The sequence below is a fragment of the Pseudophryne corroboree genome, chromosome 8 (genome assembly GCF_028390025.1).
Source record: "Pseudophryne corroboree isolate aPseCor3 chromosome 8, aPseCor3.hap2, whole genome shotgun sequence".
NCBI lineage: Eukaryota > Metazoa > Chordata > Amphibia > Anura > Myobatrachidae > Pseudophryne > Pseudophryne corroboree.
Window position 1 is genome coordinate 139504578 of NC_086451.1, and position 22025 is coordinate 139526602.

Genomic DNA, 22025 nt, shown 5'->3' on the forward strand with positions numbered 1-22025 from the left:
TGGGGGGGAGTGAAGATTCTTCATTGCCTAACGTCACCCAGCCCCATGGCCCTGCATGCTAATATGGGCAGTGCCATCCGCACTATAATACGTATAATACGTATAATGGTTAGCATTACTGCCTCACAGCACTGAGGTCATGGGTTCGATTCCCACCATGGCCCTAACTGTGCGGAGTTTGTATATTCTCCCCGAACTTGCGTGGGTTTCCTCCGGGTACTCCGGTTTCCTCCCACAATCCAAAAATATACTGGTAGGTTAATTGGCTTCCAAGAAAATTAACCGTAGTGTGAATGTGTGTGTGTGTACATGTGATAGGGAATATAGATTGTAAGCTCCACTGGGGCAGGGACTGATGTGAATGGCCAAATAGTCTCTGTAAATCACTGCGGAATATGTGTGCGCTATATAAATAACTGGTAATAAATAAATAAATATGGACAATATTGTCCATATTGGCTTGCAGGTGTAAATGAGCCGGCACCAACGATGAATGACCGCGGGGCCGCGCATCGTTGATCATTGGTGCCTAGACATTGAAAGATATGAACAATTTCTCGTTCATTACTGAACGAGATTCTTTATATCGGCCGCACACATCGGCAAGGGTGTAGGGCCCTTTAGAATTGTGTTTGACTTCAAATTCAATCTGCTAGACATCGCTGTCAGACTGAAACCCAAAAATACAATATTTACTAACCATCGGATCTGACCTTCAGTAGAATTCCGATGGCGATGTCCAGTGCATTTTTTCTGTCTAGAACCCCATTGGAGATTCACCTTTCCATAGTTAAAGTGCTTTTCTTAGCTTACGATTTACAATTATTCAGTAAATATATTGCAAAGGCTCTTTTTTTAACATAGTTTTCATTTATATTTATATGTTTTAACAAACTCATATATAGCAATGGGACTGAGTCACAGTTGTAAGCTAGTGCCACAGTAGATGCAATATTTGAAGGTGTGTGAAAATATGCTAATTTTACTGCTGATTTATATAGATGCATGCAACTGAGGAGGTAAACCAAGTTGATCGCAGCAGGACATTTTTTAGCAGTTGGGCAAAACCATGGCCCTCATTCCGAGTCGTTCGCTCAGTAATTTTCTTCGCATCGCAGTGAAATTCCGCTTAGTACGCATGCGCAATATTCGCACTGCGACTGCGCCAAGTAATTTTACAATGAAGATAGTATTTTTACTCACGGCTTTTTCTTCGCTCTGGCGAACGTAGTGTGATTGACAGGAAATGGGTGTTACTGGGCGGAAATAGGCCGTTTTATGGGCGTGTGGATAAAAACGCTACCGTTTCCGTAAAAAACGCAGGAGTGGCCGGAGAAACGGGGGAGTGTCTGGGCGAACGCTGGGTGTGTTTATGACGTCAAACCAGGAACGACAAGCACTGAACTGAACGCAGATGCCGAGTAAGTCTGAAGCTACTCTGAAACTGCTAAGTAGTTTGTAATCGCAATATTGCGAATACATCGGTCGCAATTTTAAGAAGCTAAGATACACTCCCAGTAGGCGTAGGCTTAGCGTGAGCAACTCTGCTAAATTCGCCTTGCGAGCGATCAACTCGGAATGAGGGCCCATGTGCACTGCAGGGGAGGCAGATATAACATTTGCAGAGAGAGTTAGAGTTGGGTGGGTTATTTTGTTTCTGTGCAGGGTAAATACTGGCTGCTTTATTTTTACACTGCAATTTAGATTGCAGATTTAACTCACCACACCCACTCTCTCTCTGCACATAAATAAAAAGAAAAAGAGAAGGCTGCGCTTCAAGAGGAAAAGGTTCTTTTCCTCTTGAAGCGCAGCCTCCTCTTTTTCTTTTTATTTGTGTATATATATTGGGAGTGACTTCCCTCTTAATATTGGCTGCCGCTTAGCTGAGCATCTCGCCTTACAGCGCCCGAATACCCTAGGGTATTTTTTATTACCTTCTTTTGCATCTCTCTCTGCACATGTTATATCTGCCTCCCCTGCAGTGCACATAGTTTTGCCCAACTGCTAACAAAGGCCCTCATTCCGAGTTGTTCGCTCGCAAGCTGCTTTTAGCAGCATTGCACACGCTAAGCCGCCGCCTACTGGGAGTGAATCTTAGCTTATCAAAATTGCGAACGAAAGATTAGCAAAATTGCGAATAGACACTTCTTAGCAGTTTCTGAGTAGCTCCACACTTACTCGGCATCTGCGATCAGTTCAGTGCTTGTCGTTCCTGGTTTGACGTCACAAACACACCCAGCGTTCGCCCAGACACTCCCCCGTTTCTCCAGCCACTCCCGCGTTTTTCCCAGAAACGGTAGCGTTTTTTCGCACACACCCATAAAACGGCCTGTTTCCGCCCAGAAACACCCACTTCCTGTCAATCACATTACGATCACCAGAACGAAGAAAAAACCTCGTAATGCCGTTAGTAAAATACCTACCTGCATAGCAAATTTACTTGGCGCAGTCGCACTGCGGACATTGCGCATGCGCATTAGCGACTAATCGCTCCGTTGCGAAAAAAAAATAATGAGCGAACAACTCGGAATCACCCCCAAAGTTCCTGCTGCGATCAACTCAGAATTACCCCCTGAAGTACACAATTTTAGCATTGACATAGATCAAGCAAAAGTTCTGATTGTGTCTATGGTCGCCGTATCTGAGACGCTGAAGGTGTATTTCCTATATATGTCATCACAGTTGGTGGTTGATACACAACTCAAAAAACGGTCCCAGCATTTTGCTGCCACTACCTCTTATATCCCACAAAACAGATGCTCCCTGTCAATCACTTGCTAATGAATCCTCATTGTGACCATAATCACAATTCAATAACAGCATATGTGCATTGCAGCAGTGATGCATCTGCGGACGACTAATAATCTCTTAACTGCGTGAACATCGGAATGGCGTACAACTATGTACAGTATTAGGCTACATATGTATTATTATGCATCTTGTGGCAGAGGTGGCTAAGGTTTCCAGTTACACTCCTTCATTAGCATCAGCATTATCAGCATTAGTAGGTAAGTATGCAGTCAGAAAAACTAGTTGAACAAAGTTATTTGCAGAACTGATGAGGTTAGGTGCATGGAAAGAACTTTGTGGGCCCCATAGCAACAGGGGTGGATTAGCATGGACCGGATTCCGTTTGGCTGGTCCGGTCGTCCCCTAATTGGCTGATTGTCATTCCCCATGCAGGCTGCCAGCCGCAATCGGAGCTCAGCTCCGATCGCGGCAGTGCCTCCTCCCCATAAAACAGTACCAAGCCATCAGTTACTACTGACTGCTACGCCTCCCCTCCAGCCCCATCACATGTTCCGCCTACCCTCCAGCCTCGGTCGTCACACTGCACACAGAGCGGCTGCTGCAGCTAGCAGCCAAATCTGGAGCCGGCAACCAGCAGATTCTGACTGAGTCACACACGAGTTATGTGACAGTCAGTAAGTAGTACACCTTTTAATAATTAAGTTGTGCCTGCCATGTTTAAGCTGTATATATATATATATATATATATATACTGTAAATAAAATATATATTTTATATATATATATATATATATATATTAGATATATATCATATAAATGTTATATATATGTATGCATATATATATATATATATATATAAATTATGTATATATCTATCTATATATATACAGAGATATATATATATATATATATATAGGCGGATATGTACGCCAGACCAGATTTAATTTGGCTGGTCCAGTCGTTCCCTCAGTGGCTGCCGTCATCCCCCATGTCGGCAGGCATGCGTAAGCTCTCTGAAAGTGCCCGGCCATCCCTGGCCTCCCTGTGAGTGTATATAACTCCTTGTGTGTGATTTTGTTCTGGCTGCTGCCATATGTGTGTGCTGTACATAGTGTGTGCCCCCTGCTGCTGCCATGTGTGTAGTGTGTGTTACCTGTTGCGGCTATGTAAGTAGTGTGCTGTATGTAGTGTGTGCCCCCCGCTGCCGCCCTGTGTGTAGTGTGCTGTATGTAGTGTGTGCCCCCTTCCGCCATGTGTGTAGTGTGCTGTATGTAGTGTGACCCTTGCTGCCACCATGTATGTAGCGTGCTGTATGTTGTGTGTGCCTTCTGCTGCCGCCATGTATGTAGTGTGCTCACTGCTGCCTCCATGTGTGTAGTGTGCTGTATGTAGTGTGTGCCACCTGCTGCCGCCATGTGTGTAGTGTGCTGTATGTAGTGTGTGTCCCTTGCTGCCGACATGTATGTAATGCGCTTTACGTAGTATGTGCCCTCTGCTGCCGCCATGAGTGTAGTGTGCTGTGTGTTGTGTGTACCCCTTGCCGCCATGTGTGTATTGTGCTGTATGTAGTGTGCCCCTTGCTGCCACCATGTATGTAGCGTGCTGTATGTTGTGTGTGCCTCCTGCTGCCGCCGTGTATGTAGTGTGCTCACTGCTGCCTCCATGTGTGTAGTGTGTTGCATGTAGTGTGTGCCCACTGCTGCCGCCATGTGTGTAGTGTGCTGTATGTATGTAGTGTGTGCTACGTGCTGCCGCCATGTGTGCAGTGTGCTGAATGTAGTGTGTGCCCCCTGCCTCCATGCGTGTAGTGTGCTGCATGTGGTGTGTGCCCACTGCCACCATGTGTGTAGTATTCTGTATGCAGTGTGTGCCCCCTGCTGCCGCCATATGTGTAGTGAGGTTTATGTGTTTGTGTTGGCCAATGTGTATAAATTTCTACTTTTTGAGGCCAATGTGTTTTTGTTTTATTTTCCTGTGGAGGCCCAGGGTTGGACTGGCCCACAGGGGTACAGGGGAAACCACCGGTGGGCCCCACTGCCTGGGGGCCCACCCCCTCCTCTAGGGATCAGGTTCCAGACTGTGCTGTTACTAATCTAGTACATCATCATGCATGCACTACAGTATTTACTGTATATATTTATCTAGGGGATCAACACATGCAAAATGGTTAGGCAAACCAATGTGGTGGCTGGGCACACCCCCTCTAGAAACTGGCCACACCCCTAAACATGGGCCCCTACCACTGCATTCCCCGGTGGGCCCTACATGCCCCAGTCCGACACTGTGGAGGCCAACATGTTTTTTTTTTCTTGTGCAATGTGTTTAGATTCCACATGCATATGAGTTGCACCGTGCATGTGTCCCATGTGGTGTTCGCAAAGAGTTGCAGTACAGAGTCAGACGCACGCACCAAGAAGTGTATTAGACGTGTTGCACAACCCTAGGCCGTTGCAGGGGGTTGGCTAATCAGATGCAGATGTGTCATAATAATTGGCATGTTGTTGAAAGTGGCTGCATATAGAGATGCTGCATTGCTCAGATTGGAGGTCATGCTCAGACAGGTGATCTGTACCTAGCATAGGGCTGGTGCAGGTTACAACAGTGCGACCTATGGTGGAGTGTAAAGACGCACAAAGCATGATTGCAGCACCTATATACACTGACAGAGGGCATCTCAGTCCATACACAGTGAGATGCACGGATGTACACCAGGGAAGGGCTATATAGCGGCATTAGCACAAAGTTGCAGACACAACTGCTGCAAAAGTAGCAAGGAGGCAGCATCTGTGTACAACTCAGAATCAGACCTTAGGAGCCGTGATCCCGCCCTCTTGACAGACTCCACCCCTCGACAGATCCCACCCCCATTAGGGCTGCTTCCATGGATTTCCCGGGCTGGTTTGCGATCCGAATCCGCCCCTGGGTAACTATGCCCTTGGCTAAGGTCCAAGAGTGCTCTTCTGATTCATTTTGCACAACATATTGAAAAACAACTGTTATAGGGGGTTATTCCGAGTTGATCTCTAGCTGCCGTTGTTCGCAGCACAGTGATCAGGCTAAAAATTGGCATTTCTGCGCATGCGTATGCACCACAATGCGCACGCGCGACGTACGGGTACAAAGTCCTTTGTGGGTTTGCACAAGTTCTAGCAAAGCTTTCAGTCGCACAGCAGAACGCAGGGAGATTGACATGAAGTGGGCGTTTCTGGGTGGCAACCGACTTTTTTAAGGGAGCGCTTAGAAAAACGCAGGCGTGCCAGGAAAAACGAAGGCGTGGCTGGGCGAACGCTGGGCGGGTGTGTGACGTCAAAAGCCGCCCCTCCATCGTTAGAATCAACGCGCACGAAGAGTAACTACAGGGCTTGTCTTGTTTTGCACAAAATGATTTTGCAGGCGCTCTGCTGCACAAGCGTTCGCACTTCTGCAAAGCAAAAATACACTCCCCGGCGGGCCGCGACAATGCGTTTGCACGGCTGCTAAAAACTGCTAGCGAGCGATCAACTCGGAATGACCCCCATAGTGTGTTGATGTTTTATTAGAGCACCAAAGATCCATATGCACACACTGAGATAGAGTGGTAAAATAAAATAAAAATACAGTCAACCATTGCATTTTGTGCATTACATTTTAAGTTTAGATTTATGAATCTGTTGATTGCACTGATTGCACATGGATTTTTTTTTTGTTGTTGAATGTTCACTTATGTGATTTGTTGGTGACAATAAAGTTTTGATTGAATGATTGATTAAATTACTGCTTACATTAAGAAACAATAAAAGCCATTAAATCCTGTGCAAAAACACTTACAGCTCTCTATCTCCAGGGTACAGTTCTGTTGGTCCAGAGGGTATCTGCGTAGATCCATCATGCAGGCAGCAGTGGTTGTTATTCTGTAGAACAAGAATAGGAGGTCAGCTTGGCTGTTGTCACTGAGATACATTCTCATCATAACTTTCTTTATTTTGGGGGGTGGGGGTGGCAATTGGTTTATTGCTGCAATTAATTATGTAATTTATACAAACACACAATAAATAAATTAAGGTAATGATATGATTACACCAAGCATAAAGAATACGAGACATGCATTTAATATTATTGCTATAAACAGAATTAAGACATACAATAACAATTATATTCAGCATTAAGAATAAAGTAAGTGGTACTTTGGATTAATTAATACAGACAGTGAAAGTCAACTACGAAGTTCGTCTGATGCGCAACAAAACATGCCTTGGGTTTACACATTTGCCCTTTGATTATCCATTTAGCACACAACAAGGTACCTGGCTACACTTGGGATCCGGACTGAAAGTCGACAGTAACTAGGTCGACAATGTCTAGGTTGACCACTATTGGTCGACAGTAACTAGGTCGACAGGGTGTTAGGTCGACAGGGTCTTTAGGTCGACATGTTCTAGGTCGACAGGTCAAAAGGTCGACATGAGTTTTTTCACAATTTTTTTCTTTTTTTGAACCTTTTCATACTTAACGATCCACGTGGACTACGATTGGAACGGTAATCTGTGCTGAGCGAAGCGGTAGCGGAGCGAAGGCACCATGCCCGAAGCATGGCGGTCACTCTACGAAGAAAACGACATCAAAATAACATTAAAAACTCATGTCGACCTTTTGACATGTCGACCTAGAACATGTCGACCTAAAGACCCTGTCGACCTAGACACCCTGTCGACCTAGTTACTGTCGACCAATAGTGGTCAACCTAGACATTGTCGACCTAGTTACTGTCGACTTTCAATACCACACCCGCTACACTCTGCTCTTGGAAACTTCATCCAAAATCAGAAGCATTGATCAATGAGAACTCTGTCAAACTGTAAATCTAAAAATTGTGTCTTTTCCACACTAGATTAATCCCCTCATAGTGTTGCTGACCCAGAGGGGGCCAGTGGAAATAAAGACAAGGATTATGTTTAGAGATGAGCGCCTGAAATTTTTCGGGTTTTGTGTTTTGGTTTTGGGTTCGGTTCCGCGGCCGTGTTTTGGGTTCGAACGCGTTTTGGCAAAACCTCACCGAATTATTTTTGTCGGATTCGGGTGTGTTTTGGATTCGGGTGTTTTTTTCAAAAAACCCTAAAAAACAGCTTAAATCATAGAATTTGGGGGTAATTTTGATCCCAAAGTATTATTAACCTCAAAAAACATAATTTACACTCATTTTCAGCCTATTCTGAACACATCACACCTCACAATATTATTTTTAGTCCTAAAATTTGCACCGAGGTCGCTGTGTGAGTAAGATAAGCGACCCTAGTGGCCGACACAAACACCGGGCCCATCTAGGAGTGGCACTGCAGTGTCACGCAGGATGTCCCTTCCAAAAAACCCTCCCCAAACAGCACATGACGCAAAGAAAAAAAGAGGCGCAATGAGGTAGCTGTGTGAGTAAGATTAGCGACCCTAGTGGCCGACACAAACACCGGGCCCATCTAGGAGTGGCACTGCAGTGTCACGCAGGATGTCCCTTCCAAAAAACCCTCCCCAAACAGCACATGACGCAAAGAAAAAAAGAGGCGCAATGAGGTAGCTGACTGTGTGAGAAAGATAAGCGACCCTAGTGGCCGACACAAACACCGGGCCCATCTAGGAGTGGCACTGCAGTGTCACGCAGGATGGCCCTTCCAAAAAACCCTCCCCAAACAGCACATGACGCAAAGAAAAAAAGAGGCGCAATGAGGTAGCTGACTGTGTGAGTAAGATTAGCGACCCTAGTGGCCGACACAAACACCGGGCACATCTAGGAGTGGCACTGCAGTGTCACGCAGGATGTCCCTTCCAAAAAACCCTCCCCAAACAGCACATGACGCAAAGAAAAAAAGAGGCGCAATGAGGTAGCTGTGTGAGTAAGATTAGCGACCCTAGTGGCCGACACAAACACCGGGCCCATCTAGGAGTGGCACTGCAGTGTCACGCAGGATGTCCCTTCCAAAAAACCCTCCCCAATCAGCACATGATGCAAAGAAAAAGAAAAGAAAAAAGAGGTGCAAGATGGAATTATCCTTGGGCCCTCCCACCCACCCTTATGTTGTATAAACAAAACAGGACATGCACACTTTAACCAACCCATCATTTCAGTGACAGGGTCTGCCACACGACTGTGACTGATATGACGGGTTGGTTTGGACCCCCCCCAAAAAAGAAGCAATTAATCTCTCCTTGCACAAACTGGCTCTACAGAGGCAAGATGTCCACCTCATCTTCACCCTCCGATATATCACCGTGTACATCCCCCTCCTCACAGATTATCAATTCGTCCCCACTGGAATCCACCATCTCAGCTCCCTGTGTACTTTGTGGAGGCAATTGCTGCTGGTCAATGTCTCCGCGGAGGAATTGATTATAATTCATTTTAATGAACATCATCTTCTCCACATTTTCTGGATGTAACCTCGTACGCCGATTGCTGACAAGGTGAGCGGCGGCACTAAACACTCTTTCGGAGTACACACTTGTGGGAGGGCAACTTAGGTAGAATAAAGCCAGTTTGTGCAAGGGCCTCCAAATTGCCTCTTTTTCCTGCCAGTATAAGTACGGACTGTGTGACGTGCCTACTTGGATGCGGTCACTCATATAATCCTCCACCATTCTATCAATGTTGAGAGAATCATATGCAGTGACAGTAGACGACATGTCCGTAATCGTTGTCAGGTCCTTCAGTCCGGACCAGATGTCAGCATCAGCAGTCGCTCCAGACTGCCCTGCATCACCGCCAGCGGGTGGGCTCGGAATTCTGAGCCTTTTCCTCGCACCCCCAGTTGCGGGAGAATGTGAAGGAGGAGATGTTGACAGGTCGCGTTCCGCTTGACTTGACAATTTTGTCACCAGCAGGTCTTTCAACCCCAGCAGACCTGTGTCTGCCGGAAAGAGAGATCCAAGGTAGGCTTTAAATCTAGGATCGAGCACGGTGGCCAAAATGTAGTGCTCTGATTTCAACAGATTGACCACCCGTGAATCCTTGTTAAGCGAATTAAGGGCTGCATCCACAAGTCCCACATGCCTAGCGGAATCGCTCCGTGTTAGCTCCTTCTTCAATGCCTCCAGCTTCTTCTGCAAAAGCCTGATGAGGGGAATGACCTGACTCAGGCTGGCAGTGTCTGAACTGACTTCACGTGTGGCAAGTTCAAAGGGCATCAGAACCTTGCACAACGTTGAAATCATTCTCCACTGCACTTGAGACAGGTGCATTCCACCTACTATATCGTGCTCAATTGTATAGGCTTGAATGGCCTTTTGCTGCTCCTCCAACCTCTGAAGCATATAGAGGGTTGAATTCCACCTCGTTACCACTTCTTGCTTCAGATGATGGCAGGGCAGGTTCAGTAGTTTTTGGTGGTGCTCCAGTTTTCTGTACGTGGTGCCTGTACGCCGAAAGTGTCCCGCAATTCTTCTGGCCACCGACAGCATCTCTTGCACGCCCCTGTCGTTTTTTAAAAAATTCTGCACCACCAAATTCAAGGTATGTGCAAAACATGGGACGTGCTGGAATTGGCCCAGATTTAATGCACACACAATATTGCTGGCGTTGTCCGATGCCACAAATCCACAGGAGAGTCCAATTGGGGTAAGCCATTCCGCGATGATCTTCCTCAGTTGCCGTAAGAGGTTTTCAGCTGTGTGCGTATTCTGGAAAGCGGTGATACAAAGCGTAGCCTGCCTAGGAAAGAGTTGGCGTTTGCGAGATGCTGCTACTGGTGCCGCCGCTGCTGTTCTTGCGGCGGGAGTCCATACATCTACCCAGTGGGCTGTCACAGTCATATAGTCCTGACCCTGCCCTGCTCCACTTGTCCACATGTCCGTGGTTAAGTGGACATTGGGTACAGCTGCATTTTTTAGGACACTGGTGACTCTTTTTCTGAGGTCTGTGTACATTTTCGGTATCGCCTGCCTAGAGAAATGGAACCTAGATGGTATTTGGTACCGGGGACACAGTACCTCCAACAAGTCTCTAGTTGGCTCTGCAGTAATGATGGATACCGGAACCACGTTTCTCACCACCCAGGATGCCAAGGCCTCAGTTATCCGCTTTGCAGTAGGATGACTGCTGTGATATTTCATCTTCCTCGCAAAGGACTGTTGAACAGTCAATTGCTTACTGGAAGTAGTACAAGTGGGCTTACGACTTCCCCTCTGGGATGACCATCGACTCCCAGCGGCAACAACAGCAGCGCCAGCAGCAGTAGGCGTTACACGCAAGGATGCATCGGAGGAATCCCAGGCAGGAGAGGACTCGTCAGACTTGCCAGTGACATGGCCTGCAGGACTATTGGCATTCCTGGGGAAGGAGGAAATTGACACTGAGGGAGTTGGTGGGGTGGTTTGCGTGAGCTTGGTTACAAGAGGAAGGGATTTACTGGTCAGTGGACTGCTTCCGCTGTCACCCAAAGTTTTTGAACTTGTCACTGACTTATTATGAATGCGCTGCAGGTGACGTATAAGGGAGGATGTTCCGAGGTGGTTAACGTCCTTACCCCTACTTATTACAGCTTGACAAAGGGAACACACGGCTTGACACCTGTTGTCCGCATTTCTGGTGAAATACCTCCACACCGAAGAGCTGATTTTTTTGGTATTTTCACCTGGCATGTCAACGGCCATATTCCTCCCACGGACAACAGGTGTCTCCCCGGGTGCCTGACTTAAACAAACCACCTCACCATCAGAATCCTCCTGGTCAATTTCCTCCCCAGCGCCAGCAACACCCATATCCTCCTCATCCTGGTGTACTTCAACACTGACATCTTCAATCTGACTATCAGGAACTGGACTGCGGGTGCTCCTTCCAGCACTTGCAGGGGGCGTGCAAATGGTGGAAGGCGCATGCTCTTCACCTCCAGTGTTGGGAAGGTCAGGCATCGCAACCGACACAATTGGACTCTCCTTGTGGATTTGGGATTTCGAAGAACGCACAGTTCTTTGCGGTGCTTTTGCCAGCTTGAGTCTTTTCAGTTTTCTAGCGAGAGGCTGAGTGCTTCCATCCTCATGTGAAGCTGAACCACTAGCCATGAACATAGGCCAGGGCCTCAGCCGTTCCTTGCCACTCCGTGTGGTAAATGGCATATTGGCAAGTTTACGCTTCTCCTCCGACAATTTTATTTTAGGTTTTGGAGTCCTTTTTTTTCTGATATTTGGTGTTTTGGATTTGACATGCTCTGTACTATGACATTGGGCATCGGCCTTGGCAGACGACGTTGCTGGCATTTCATCGTCTCGGCCATGACTAGTGGCAGCAGCTTCAGCACGAGGTGGAAGTGGATCTTGATCTTTCCCTAATTTTGGAACCTCAACTTTTTTGTTCTCCATATTTTATAGGCAGAACTAAAAGGCACCTCAGGTAAACAATGGAGATGGATGGATTGGATACTAGTATTGGATACCTGCCGACTGCCGACACAGAGGTAGCCACAGCCGTGAACTACCGCACTGTACACTGGTTGATAAAGAGATAGTAGTATACTCGTAACAACTAGTATGACACTATGACGACGGTATAAAGAATGAAAAAAAAACCACGGTTAGGTGGTATATATTATAATAATAATACAATTATGGATGGACGGACTGCCTGCCGACTGCCGACACAGAGGTAGCCACAGCCGTGAACTACCGCACTGTACACTGGTTGATAAAGAGATAGTAGTATACTCGTAACAACTAGTATGACACTATGACGACGGTATAAAGAATGAAAAAAAAACCACGGTTAGGTGGTATATATTATAATAATAATACAATTATGGATGGACGGACTGCCTGCCGACTGCCGACACAGAGGTAGCCACAGCCGTGAACTACCGCACTGTACACTGGTTGATAAAGAGATAGTAGTATACTCGTAACAACTAGTATGACACTATGACGACGGTATAAAGAATGAAAAAAAAACCACGGTTAGGTGGTATATATTATAATAATAATACAATTATGGATGGACGGACTGCCTGCCGACTGCCGACACAGAGGTAGCCACAGCCGTGAACTACCGCACTGTACACTGGTTGATAAAGAGATAGTAGTATACTCGTAACAACTAGTATGACACTATGACGACGGTATAAAGAATGAAAAAAAAACCACGGTTAGGTGGTATATATTATAATAATAATACAATTATGGATGGACGGACTGCCTGCCGACTGCCGACACAGAGGTAGCCACAGCCGTGAACTACCGCACTGTACACTGGTTGATAAAGAGATAGTAGTATACTCGTAACAACTAGTATGACACTATGACGACGGTATAAAGAATGAAAAAAAAACCACGGTTAGGTGGTATATATTATAATAATAATACAATTATGGATGGACGGACTGCCTGCCGACTGCCGACACAGAGGTAGCCACAGCCGTGAACTACCGCACTGTACACTGGTTGATAAAGAGATAGTAGTATACTCGTAACAACTAGTATGACACTATGACGACGGTATAAAGAAAGAAAAAAAAATACCACGGTTAGGTGGTATATATTGTAATACAATTATGGATGGACGGACTGCCTGCCGAGTTCCGACTGCCGACACAGAGGTAGCCACAGCCGTGAACTACCGCACTGTACTGTGTCTGCTGCTAATATAGACTGGTTGATAAAGAGATAGTATACAATACATACAACAATATACTACTATACTGGTGGTCAGGCACTGGTCACCACTAGTCACACTGGCAGTGGCACTCCTGCAGCAAAAGTGTGCACTGTTTAATTTTAAATTAATATAATATTATGTACTCCTGGGGGCTCCTGCTATAACAACCTGCAGTGCTCCCCAGTCTCCCCCACAATTATTATAAGCTTTGCCTTTTATACATTGATGTGCAGCACACTGGGCTGAGCTGAGTGCACACAGACTGAGTCACACTGTGTGACTGGCTGCTGCTGTGTATCGTTTTTTTTCAGGCAGAGAACGGATATAGCAGAGAACGGATATATTAAAATAAATAAAAGTTAACTAACAACAACTGCACTGGTCACTGTGGTAAACTCTGTCTGACTCTGCACAATCTCTCTCTCTCTTCTAATCTAATTTCTAATGGAGAGGACGCCAGCCACGTCCTCTCCCTATCAATCTCAATGCACGTGTGAAAATGGCGGCGACGCGCGGCTCCTTATATAGAATCCGAGTCTCGCGAGAATCCGACAGCGTCATGATGACGTTCGGGCGCGCTCGGGTTAACCGAGCAAGGCGGGAGGATCCGAGTCTGCTCGGACCCGTGAAAAAAACATGAAGTTCGTGCGGGTTCGGTTTCAGAGAAACCGAACCCGCTCATCTCTAATTATGTTGTCCTGATTTTGTTTACAGTAGTTAAGGTTTAAGAGTGTCCATAAATTACTGTACAATAGATACATTTTATCCACCTCAACACAAAGAATAAACACAAAGGAAAACATTGGGCCTGATTCTGATTTGGAAGTAAAGCAAATAAAACAATTAACTTTGTTTCTGGAACAAACCATGATGTCATGAAAGGCAAGCAAATACATTTATCTTTTTTCTGTGCAGGATAAATATTTACTTATTTATTACCAGTTATTTATATAGCACACACATATTCCGCAGCGCTTTACAGAGATAAATACTAGAGATGTGCGGCTGGCACTTTTTAAATGTTTTGTGTTTTGGTTTTGGTTCTAATTCCACTTTCGTGTTTTTTTGTTTTGGCTTGGTTTTGCCAAAATCGGTGAAATCACCCTTTCGTGTTTTGGTTTTGGATCTGGATGATTTTTGAAAAAACATAAAAACGACTAAAATCACAGAATTTGGGGGTAATTTTGATCCTACGGTATTATTAACCTCAATAACAATCATTTCCACTCATTTCCAGTCTATTCTGAACACCTCACACCTCACAATATTTTTTTTTTGGCCAAAAGGTTGCACCGAGGTGGCTGTATGACTAAGCTAAGCGACACAAGCGTGCGACACAAACACCTGGCCCATCTAGGAGTGGCACTGCAGTGGCAGACAGGAGGGCAGATTTTAAAAAATAGGCCCCAAACAGCACATCATGCAAAGAAGAAAAAGAATTGCAATGAGGTAGCTGTATGACTAAGCTAAGTGACACAAATGTGCGGCACAAACACCTGGCCCATCTAGGAGTGGCACTGCAGTGGCAGACAGGATGGCCCTTAAAAAAACTAGGCCCCAAACAGCACATCATGCAACGAAGAAAAATAGGTGCAATAAGGTAGCTGTATGACTAAGCTAAGCAACACAAACAATTGGCCCATCTAGGAGTGGCACTGCAGTGTCAGACAGGAGGGCAGATATAAAAAAAAGGCCCCAACAGCACATCATGCAAAGATGAAAAAGAGGTCCAATGAGGTAGCTGTATGACTAAGCTAGGCGACACAAACAACTGGCCCATCTATGAGTTGCATTGCAGTCAGACAGGATGACACTTAAAAAAAAAATAGTACCCAAACAGCACATCATGCCAAGAAGTAAAAGAGGGCAATGAGGTAGCTGTATGACTAAGCTAAGCGACACAAGTGACTGTGCGGCACAAACACCTGGCCCATCTAGGGTTGGCACTGCAGTACCACTGCACTAATGGCGGATACCGGACGCACGTCTAACACCAGCATAGTTGTTATAGCCTCAGTAATCCACTTTGCAACAGGGTAATTATATGGCAGTACCACTGGACATATACGGCAGGATCACTGGACTGGAGTTATACGCCAGTACCACTGGAATTATACGGCAGGATCACTGGAGTTATACAGCAAAACTGCTGGACATATACGGCAGTACTGTTGGACATATACGGCAGTAACAATGGACATATACAGCAGTATCACTGGACATATACAGCAGTATCACTGGACTCTATTTATACGCCATTACCACTGGAATTATACGGTAGGATCACTGGAATTATACAGCATGATCACTGGATTTATACGCCAGTACCACTGAAATTATACAGCAGAATCACTGGATTTATATGGCAGTACCGCTGGACATATACGGCAGTATCAATGGACATATACGGCAGTATCACTGGACATATATGGCAGTATCACTAGACTGGACTTATACGACAGTACCACTGGAATTATACGGCAGGATCACTGGGATTATATGGCAAGATCACTGGATGTATACGCCAGTACCACTGGAATTATACGTCAGGATCACTGGAATTATACGACAGGATTACTGGATTTATACGCCAGTACCGTTGGACATATATGGCAGTATCAATGGACATATATGGCAGTATCAATGGACATATACGGCAGTATCACTGGACATATACGGCAGTATCACTGGACATATACGGCAGTACCACTGGAGTGGATTTATACGCCAGTACCACTAGAATTATACGGCAGGATCACTGGGATTATACGGCAGGATCACTGGAGTTATACGGCAATACTGCTGGACATATACGGCAGTAACAATGGACATATACGGCAGTATCACTGGACATATACGGCAGTATCACTGGACTGGATTTATATGGCAGTACCACTGGAATTATAAGGCAAAATCACTGGAATTATATGCCAGTACCACTGGAATTATACGTCAGGATCACTGGAATTATACGGCAGGATCACTGGATTTATACGCCAGTACTGCTGGACATATACGGCAGTATCAATGGACATATACGGCAGTATCACTGGACATATACGGCAGTATCAATGGACATATACGGCAGTACCACTGGACATATACGGCAGCACCACCACCACTGGACTGATGCAGGACAACACAGCACCACTGCAATGTACTGGACTTATACAGCAGCACTGGACATATGGCAGCAGAGGACACCACCACTGTGGCTGGACTGATGCAGCACAAGACACCACCACTGGACTGATGCAGCACAACACAGCACCACTGGGCTGGACTTATACTGCAGCACTAGACATATGGCAACAGAGGACACCACCACTGTGACTGGACAGATGCAGCACAAGACACTACCACTGAGGACACTGAGGACGGAGACACGTCCTCTCTCTACAGTCTCCAATGCCGGAGTAAATATGGTGGGGAAACGCGGCTCCTTATATGGAATCCAAACCTCGCGAGAATCCGACAGCGGGATGATGACGTTTTGGTTTCCAAGTCAGGCGAGAAAACCCGAGCCTGACTCGGATCCGGGCTCGTGACGTGAAGTCTGGGGGGGTTCAGTTCTCAAAGAACAGAACCCGCTCATCTCTAATATATTATATACATATATATATATATATATATATATTGAGGTATTATGTATTACCAGTCGGTGTGTGCCTCCTCCCCAGTCATGATTGTAGCAGGCGGATGTTAGACACTGTACTTAAAATAACACTGTCCACCCCACCATCCCCCACTCTTGCCTGATTGGAATTTGAAGTAGGTGGATGTTAAATAAAATTTTAAAAATACTGTAATAAAGTACACTGGAAGACCTCATGTTTCTTTCTTTGCACATCCTGGCTCTTCTCTCTAAGAATCTGATGTCATACACATCTGTGTCATGACTGGTCACACGCACAGTACTGCAAGATTGGAAACACAGGCACGCGCTGGATCCGGCACCTAATCACTGACAGCCTGCTGGGAGTATTCAGCAAGCCCAGCTCTTGGACAATTTCATTGAAGCTCGTGCTCCACCGGAAATGCCCTTTACACAGCCTTTTCGGTGGGGCCCCCTGGGACCAAGAGGGCCCAAAGGCAGCTGCTTTGGTTGCCTTGCGGTAAATTCTCCATTGCTTTCGTCACAAAAAACCCTCTGGCATTCAGTAAGTCTGATCCTTTTTTGCCTAAGCCACACACCCTAAACATATTGGTCTTTCAAGAAAAAAAAGTGCAGTTTCAACTCAGCAAGTACCCAAAACAATAGCAAATGAAAAGATGTTTTAGTCAATGTGCTGCTCCTCTGTTTTTTTAACCTTAAGGTTGGAATGGGAAGCGGTCAATAATATACTGGCTGTCGGGATCCCGATATTCAGGAGACCGACGCCAGAATCACGACAGTCAGTGATATACTGATGCCCTGAATCCCGACACACGCTGGGTATTCCCAATCGGTTGATAGGTCTATGCCACTAACCGAGTGGGAATAGAGCCACCGGGCCCGATGCGTGTCGGTATAGTGAAAGCCATCATCCCGTCTGCCGGGATATCATACAGTGTATCCGGAAAGTATTCATAGCACGTCATTTTTTCCAAATTTTGTTGTGTTACAGCCTTATTCCACAATTGAATAAATTAATTTATTCCCTCCAAAATCTACACACAATACCCCATAATGACATTGTGAAAAAAAGTTTTTTTGAGATTTTTGCAAATTTATTAAAAATAAAAAACTAAGATTTATCCTAGGTAGTTCTTTAGTTACTCTATTACACAGGTTCTCAAACTCGGTCCTCAGGACCCCACACAGTGCATGATTTGCAGGTAACCCAGCAGGTGCACAGGTGTATTAATTACTCACTGACACATTTTAAAAGGTCAACAGGTGGAACAAATGATTTCACTTGTGATTCTGTGAGGAGACCTGCAAAACATGCACTGTGTGGAGTCCTGAGGACCGAGTTTGAGAACCTGTGATCTATTACATACACCGGCAGCTTCTCTTCCATTGGATGTGAGTGATATAATCCATAATTAAATACCCTCTGTGTGACCTGGTATATCTCTCGAAGATGATTACACTTGTCATTTACTCACTTGCTGTTTTTACCATTGGTATTTAATCGGGACTTTCAAGATGGTGATGCGGATACAGTTTTTAGGACTTGGCACCTCCATGGTCTTGGTTTAGTGCATCAGTTTCTGAATAATGACTGTTCCTCCGTGACCGTCCTCGACCTGTCCATAATTATTTCCTGACGTTCATTTTCCATTTTTTGCCTATTTTCAAGCTTGCAGATATATACTGAGACACACACACACACACACACACACACACACACACACACACACACACACGTGTATATATTACAGAAGATCCTCTTTAAAGAATACCCTATAACCCCTGTGTTATATACATTGCCAAAGCTTCATAAACACCGCCTGGTAGGCCTATTATATCCGCTTGAAATTTGTTGCTGCAGACTATAGCTCATCTTTTGCAGCCATTACTTTCATGTTAAAAGCCTTTCTAAAAGATACAACCAGCTTTATCAATCTGTTGTTAGACATTCAAACACTACCGGAGGGTACAATTATGTGTTGCTTAGATGTGTGTAGCCGCTACACCTCCATAAGACATGTGGATGGTGTGGAGGCTATGCACAAGTTTTTTAGAGATCATCTTGATCTCTCTGTGTTCGATCATGACTTGTTTATTCTGTTGTTAGAACTGACATTATATAGGAATTATTTTCTGTACAATAGTCAGTTCTTTTTACAATTGTGAGGATGTGATATGGGGTTAGCAGTAGCCCCCTCATATGCAAATGTATTTATGTTTCTCCTGGAAGAATAAATGTTTCTTAATCGCCCTGATGTAAGCCAGCACATTTTACTATACTCCCGGTACATAGATGATATATTCATTCTATGGACCGGGTGTCTGGATGGTTTTGTGAAGTTGATGAGTGAGGTTAATCAGCTAGATTCACCCATTAAATATACGTACCTGTGCAGCACTGAAGTAATGCAGTTTTTGGATCTTAAAGTGATGATCAACAGAGGTATGAGAAGTACTGATATCTACCTCAAGGATTTTGAGCTGATAGTCATCATCCTGCAGCCCTTAAACAGGGATTGTCATTGTCCCAAATGATGAAAATAGCCAGGATTGTCAGTGATACTACAGTAATTTCTGATTGGATGATAAAATCATAAAATTAATTCGAGCTGGCTATGACCCTAAACCCTAAACTCCTGCAGTCCCAAAAAGAGAAGGTTTTACAGATGCCATGATCTCAGTTTTTACAGCCCAGTATACGATCTAAGAACAATACCATCTCTTGGGTTAGCAGCTTTACGGTGTCCAGCCCTATTACACTGCTCAAAAAAATAAAGGGAACACTTAAACAACACATCCTAGATCTGAATGAATGAAATATTCTTATTATTCTTTACATAGTTGAATGTGCTGACAACAAAATCACACAAAAATTATCAATGGAAATCAAATTTATTAACCCATGGAGGTCTGGATTTGGAGTCACACTCAAAATTAAAGTGGAAAAACAAACTACAGGCCGATCCAACTTTGATGTAATGTCCTTAAAACAAGTCAAAATGAGGCTCAGTAGTGTCTGTGGCCTCCACATGCCTGTATGACCTCCCTACATGCCTGGGCATGCTCCTGATGAGGTGGTGGATGTTCTCCTGAGGGATCTCCTCCCAGACCTGGACTAAAGCATCTGCCAACTCCTGGACAGTCTGTGGTGCAACGTGGCATTGGTGGATGGAGCGAGACATGATGTCCCAGATGTGCTCAATTGGATTCAGGTCTGGGGAACGGACGGGCCAGTCCATAGCATCAATGCCTTCATCTTGCAGGAACTGCTGAGACACTCCAGCCACATGAGGTCTAGCAGTGTCTTGCATTAGGAGGAACCCAGGGCCAACCGCACCAGCATATGGTCTCAGAAGGGGTCTGAGGATCTTATCTCGGTACCTAATGGCAGTCAGGCTACCTCTGGCGAGCACATGGAGGGCTGTGCGGCCCCCCAAAGAAATTCCACCCCACACCATTACTGACCCACTGCCAAACCGGTCATGCTGGAGGATGTTGCAGGCAGCATAACGTTCTCCTTGGCGTCTCCAGACTCTGTCACGTCTGTCACATGTGCTCAGTGAGAACCTGCTTTCATCTGTGAAGAGCACAGGGCGCCAATGGCGAATTTGCCAATCTTGGTGTTCTCTGGCAAATGCCAAACGTCCTGCACGGTGTTGGGCTGTAAGCACAACCCCCACCTCTGGACGTCGAGCCATCATACCACCCTCATGGAGTCTGTTTCTGATCGTTTGAGTAGACACATGCACATTTGTGGCTTGCTGGAGGTCATTTTGCAGGACTCTGGCAGTGCTTCTCCTGTTCCTCCTTGCACAAAGGCGGAGGTAGCGGTCCTGCTGCTGAGTTGTTGCCCTCCTACAGCCTCCTCCACGTCTCCTGATGTACTGGCCTGTCTCCTGGTAGCGCCTCCATGCTCTGGACACTACGCTGACAGACACAGCAAACCTTCTTGCCACAGCTCGCATTGATGTGCCATCCTGGATGAGCTGCACTACCTGAGCCACTTGTGTGGGTTGTAGACTCCGTCTCATGCTACCACTAGAGTGAAAGCACCACCAGCTTTCAAAAGTGACCAAAAAAATCAGCCAGAAAGCATAGGAGCTGAGGAGTGGTCTGTGGTCACCACCTGCAGAACAACTCCTTTATTGGGGGTGTCTTGCTAATTGCCTATAATTTCCACCTGTTGTCTATTCCATTTGCACAACAGCATGTGAAATTGATTGTCAATAAGTGTTGCTTCCTAAGTGGGCAGTTTGATTTCACAGAAGTGTGAGTGACTTGGAGTTACATTGTGTTGTTTAAGTGTTCCCTTTATTTTTTTGAGCAGTGTATTTATTATTATTTATTTATTAACAGTTTCTTTTATAGCACAGCAAATTCTGTTGCGCTTTACAATTGGACACGATAAAACAAAACTGGGTAATAAACAAACAGTCAGAGGTAGAAAGGCCCTGCTCACAAGCTTACAATCTATAGGGAAATGGGCATTGATACAAAAGGAAAGGCACTATTGCATATTTGTCCACTGGATTGCAAAGGTTCTAGGTGGGTCGCATGATATCACATCACAGCAATTATGAACCATGGTCAGAAAGAAGGGAAAGTTAAGAAAGACAAAATACGTGGAGGATATGTGCGGACTGTACAAGAGGGATGAAAAAGCTGCTAGCTGATTGCAGCGAAACGCGTCAGATGCACAGGGACCCAAGCCAGATACACATTGTTGGAAGACCGAACCACCCCTACCAAGATTCAGACCATCATTTACATTTGGAGGACTTTAATAGCAAGCTGAACCGATGATTTCTACATACCGCACTGCATGAGGAGCTCATCATTCAAAATCCAGGAGCACCATATCCTCTAGCAGTAACTTGTTACTATATGGGACACTGCTTGCCACTGCTTACCTCCTAAATACCTATATATACTGGACTCTGACCAATTTGGGGGATCATTTTGGAACGGACTTTCCATCTCTAAATCTCCTTCCAATTCCTGGCAATTTGGGTAACCCTCTAAACGCTTATCACTTCAATTGTATGTTTTTATAAAT

The 22025-nt window shown here is 45.3% G+C and overlaps 1 protein-coding gene across 2 annotated transcripts in view; it reads right to left on the minus strand.

Annotated features, from left to right (window-relative positions):
• LOC134948761 (gamma-aminobutyric acid receptor subunit beta-4) overlaps window positions 1–22025 on the minus strand; it is a 644656-nt gene that overhangs the window by 114397 nt on the left and 508234 nt on the right. For both annotated transcript variants that reach the window (XM_063936970.1, XM_063936969.1), the window contains exon 5: window positions 6558–6640. In XM_063936970.1, the coding sequence (XP_063793040.1) occupies window positions 6558–6640 (83 nt within the window). The remainder of the gene's footprint in view (window positions 1–6557; window positions 6641–22025) is intronic.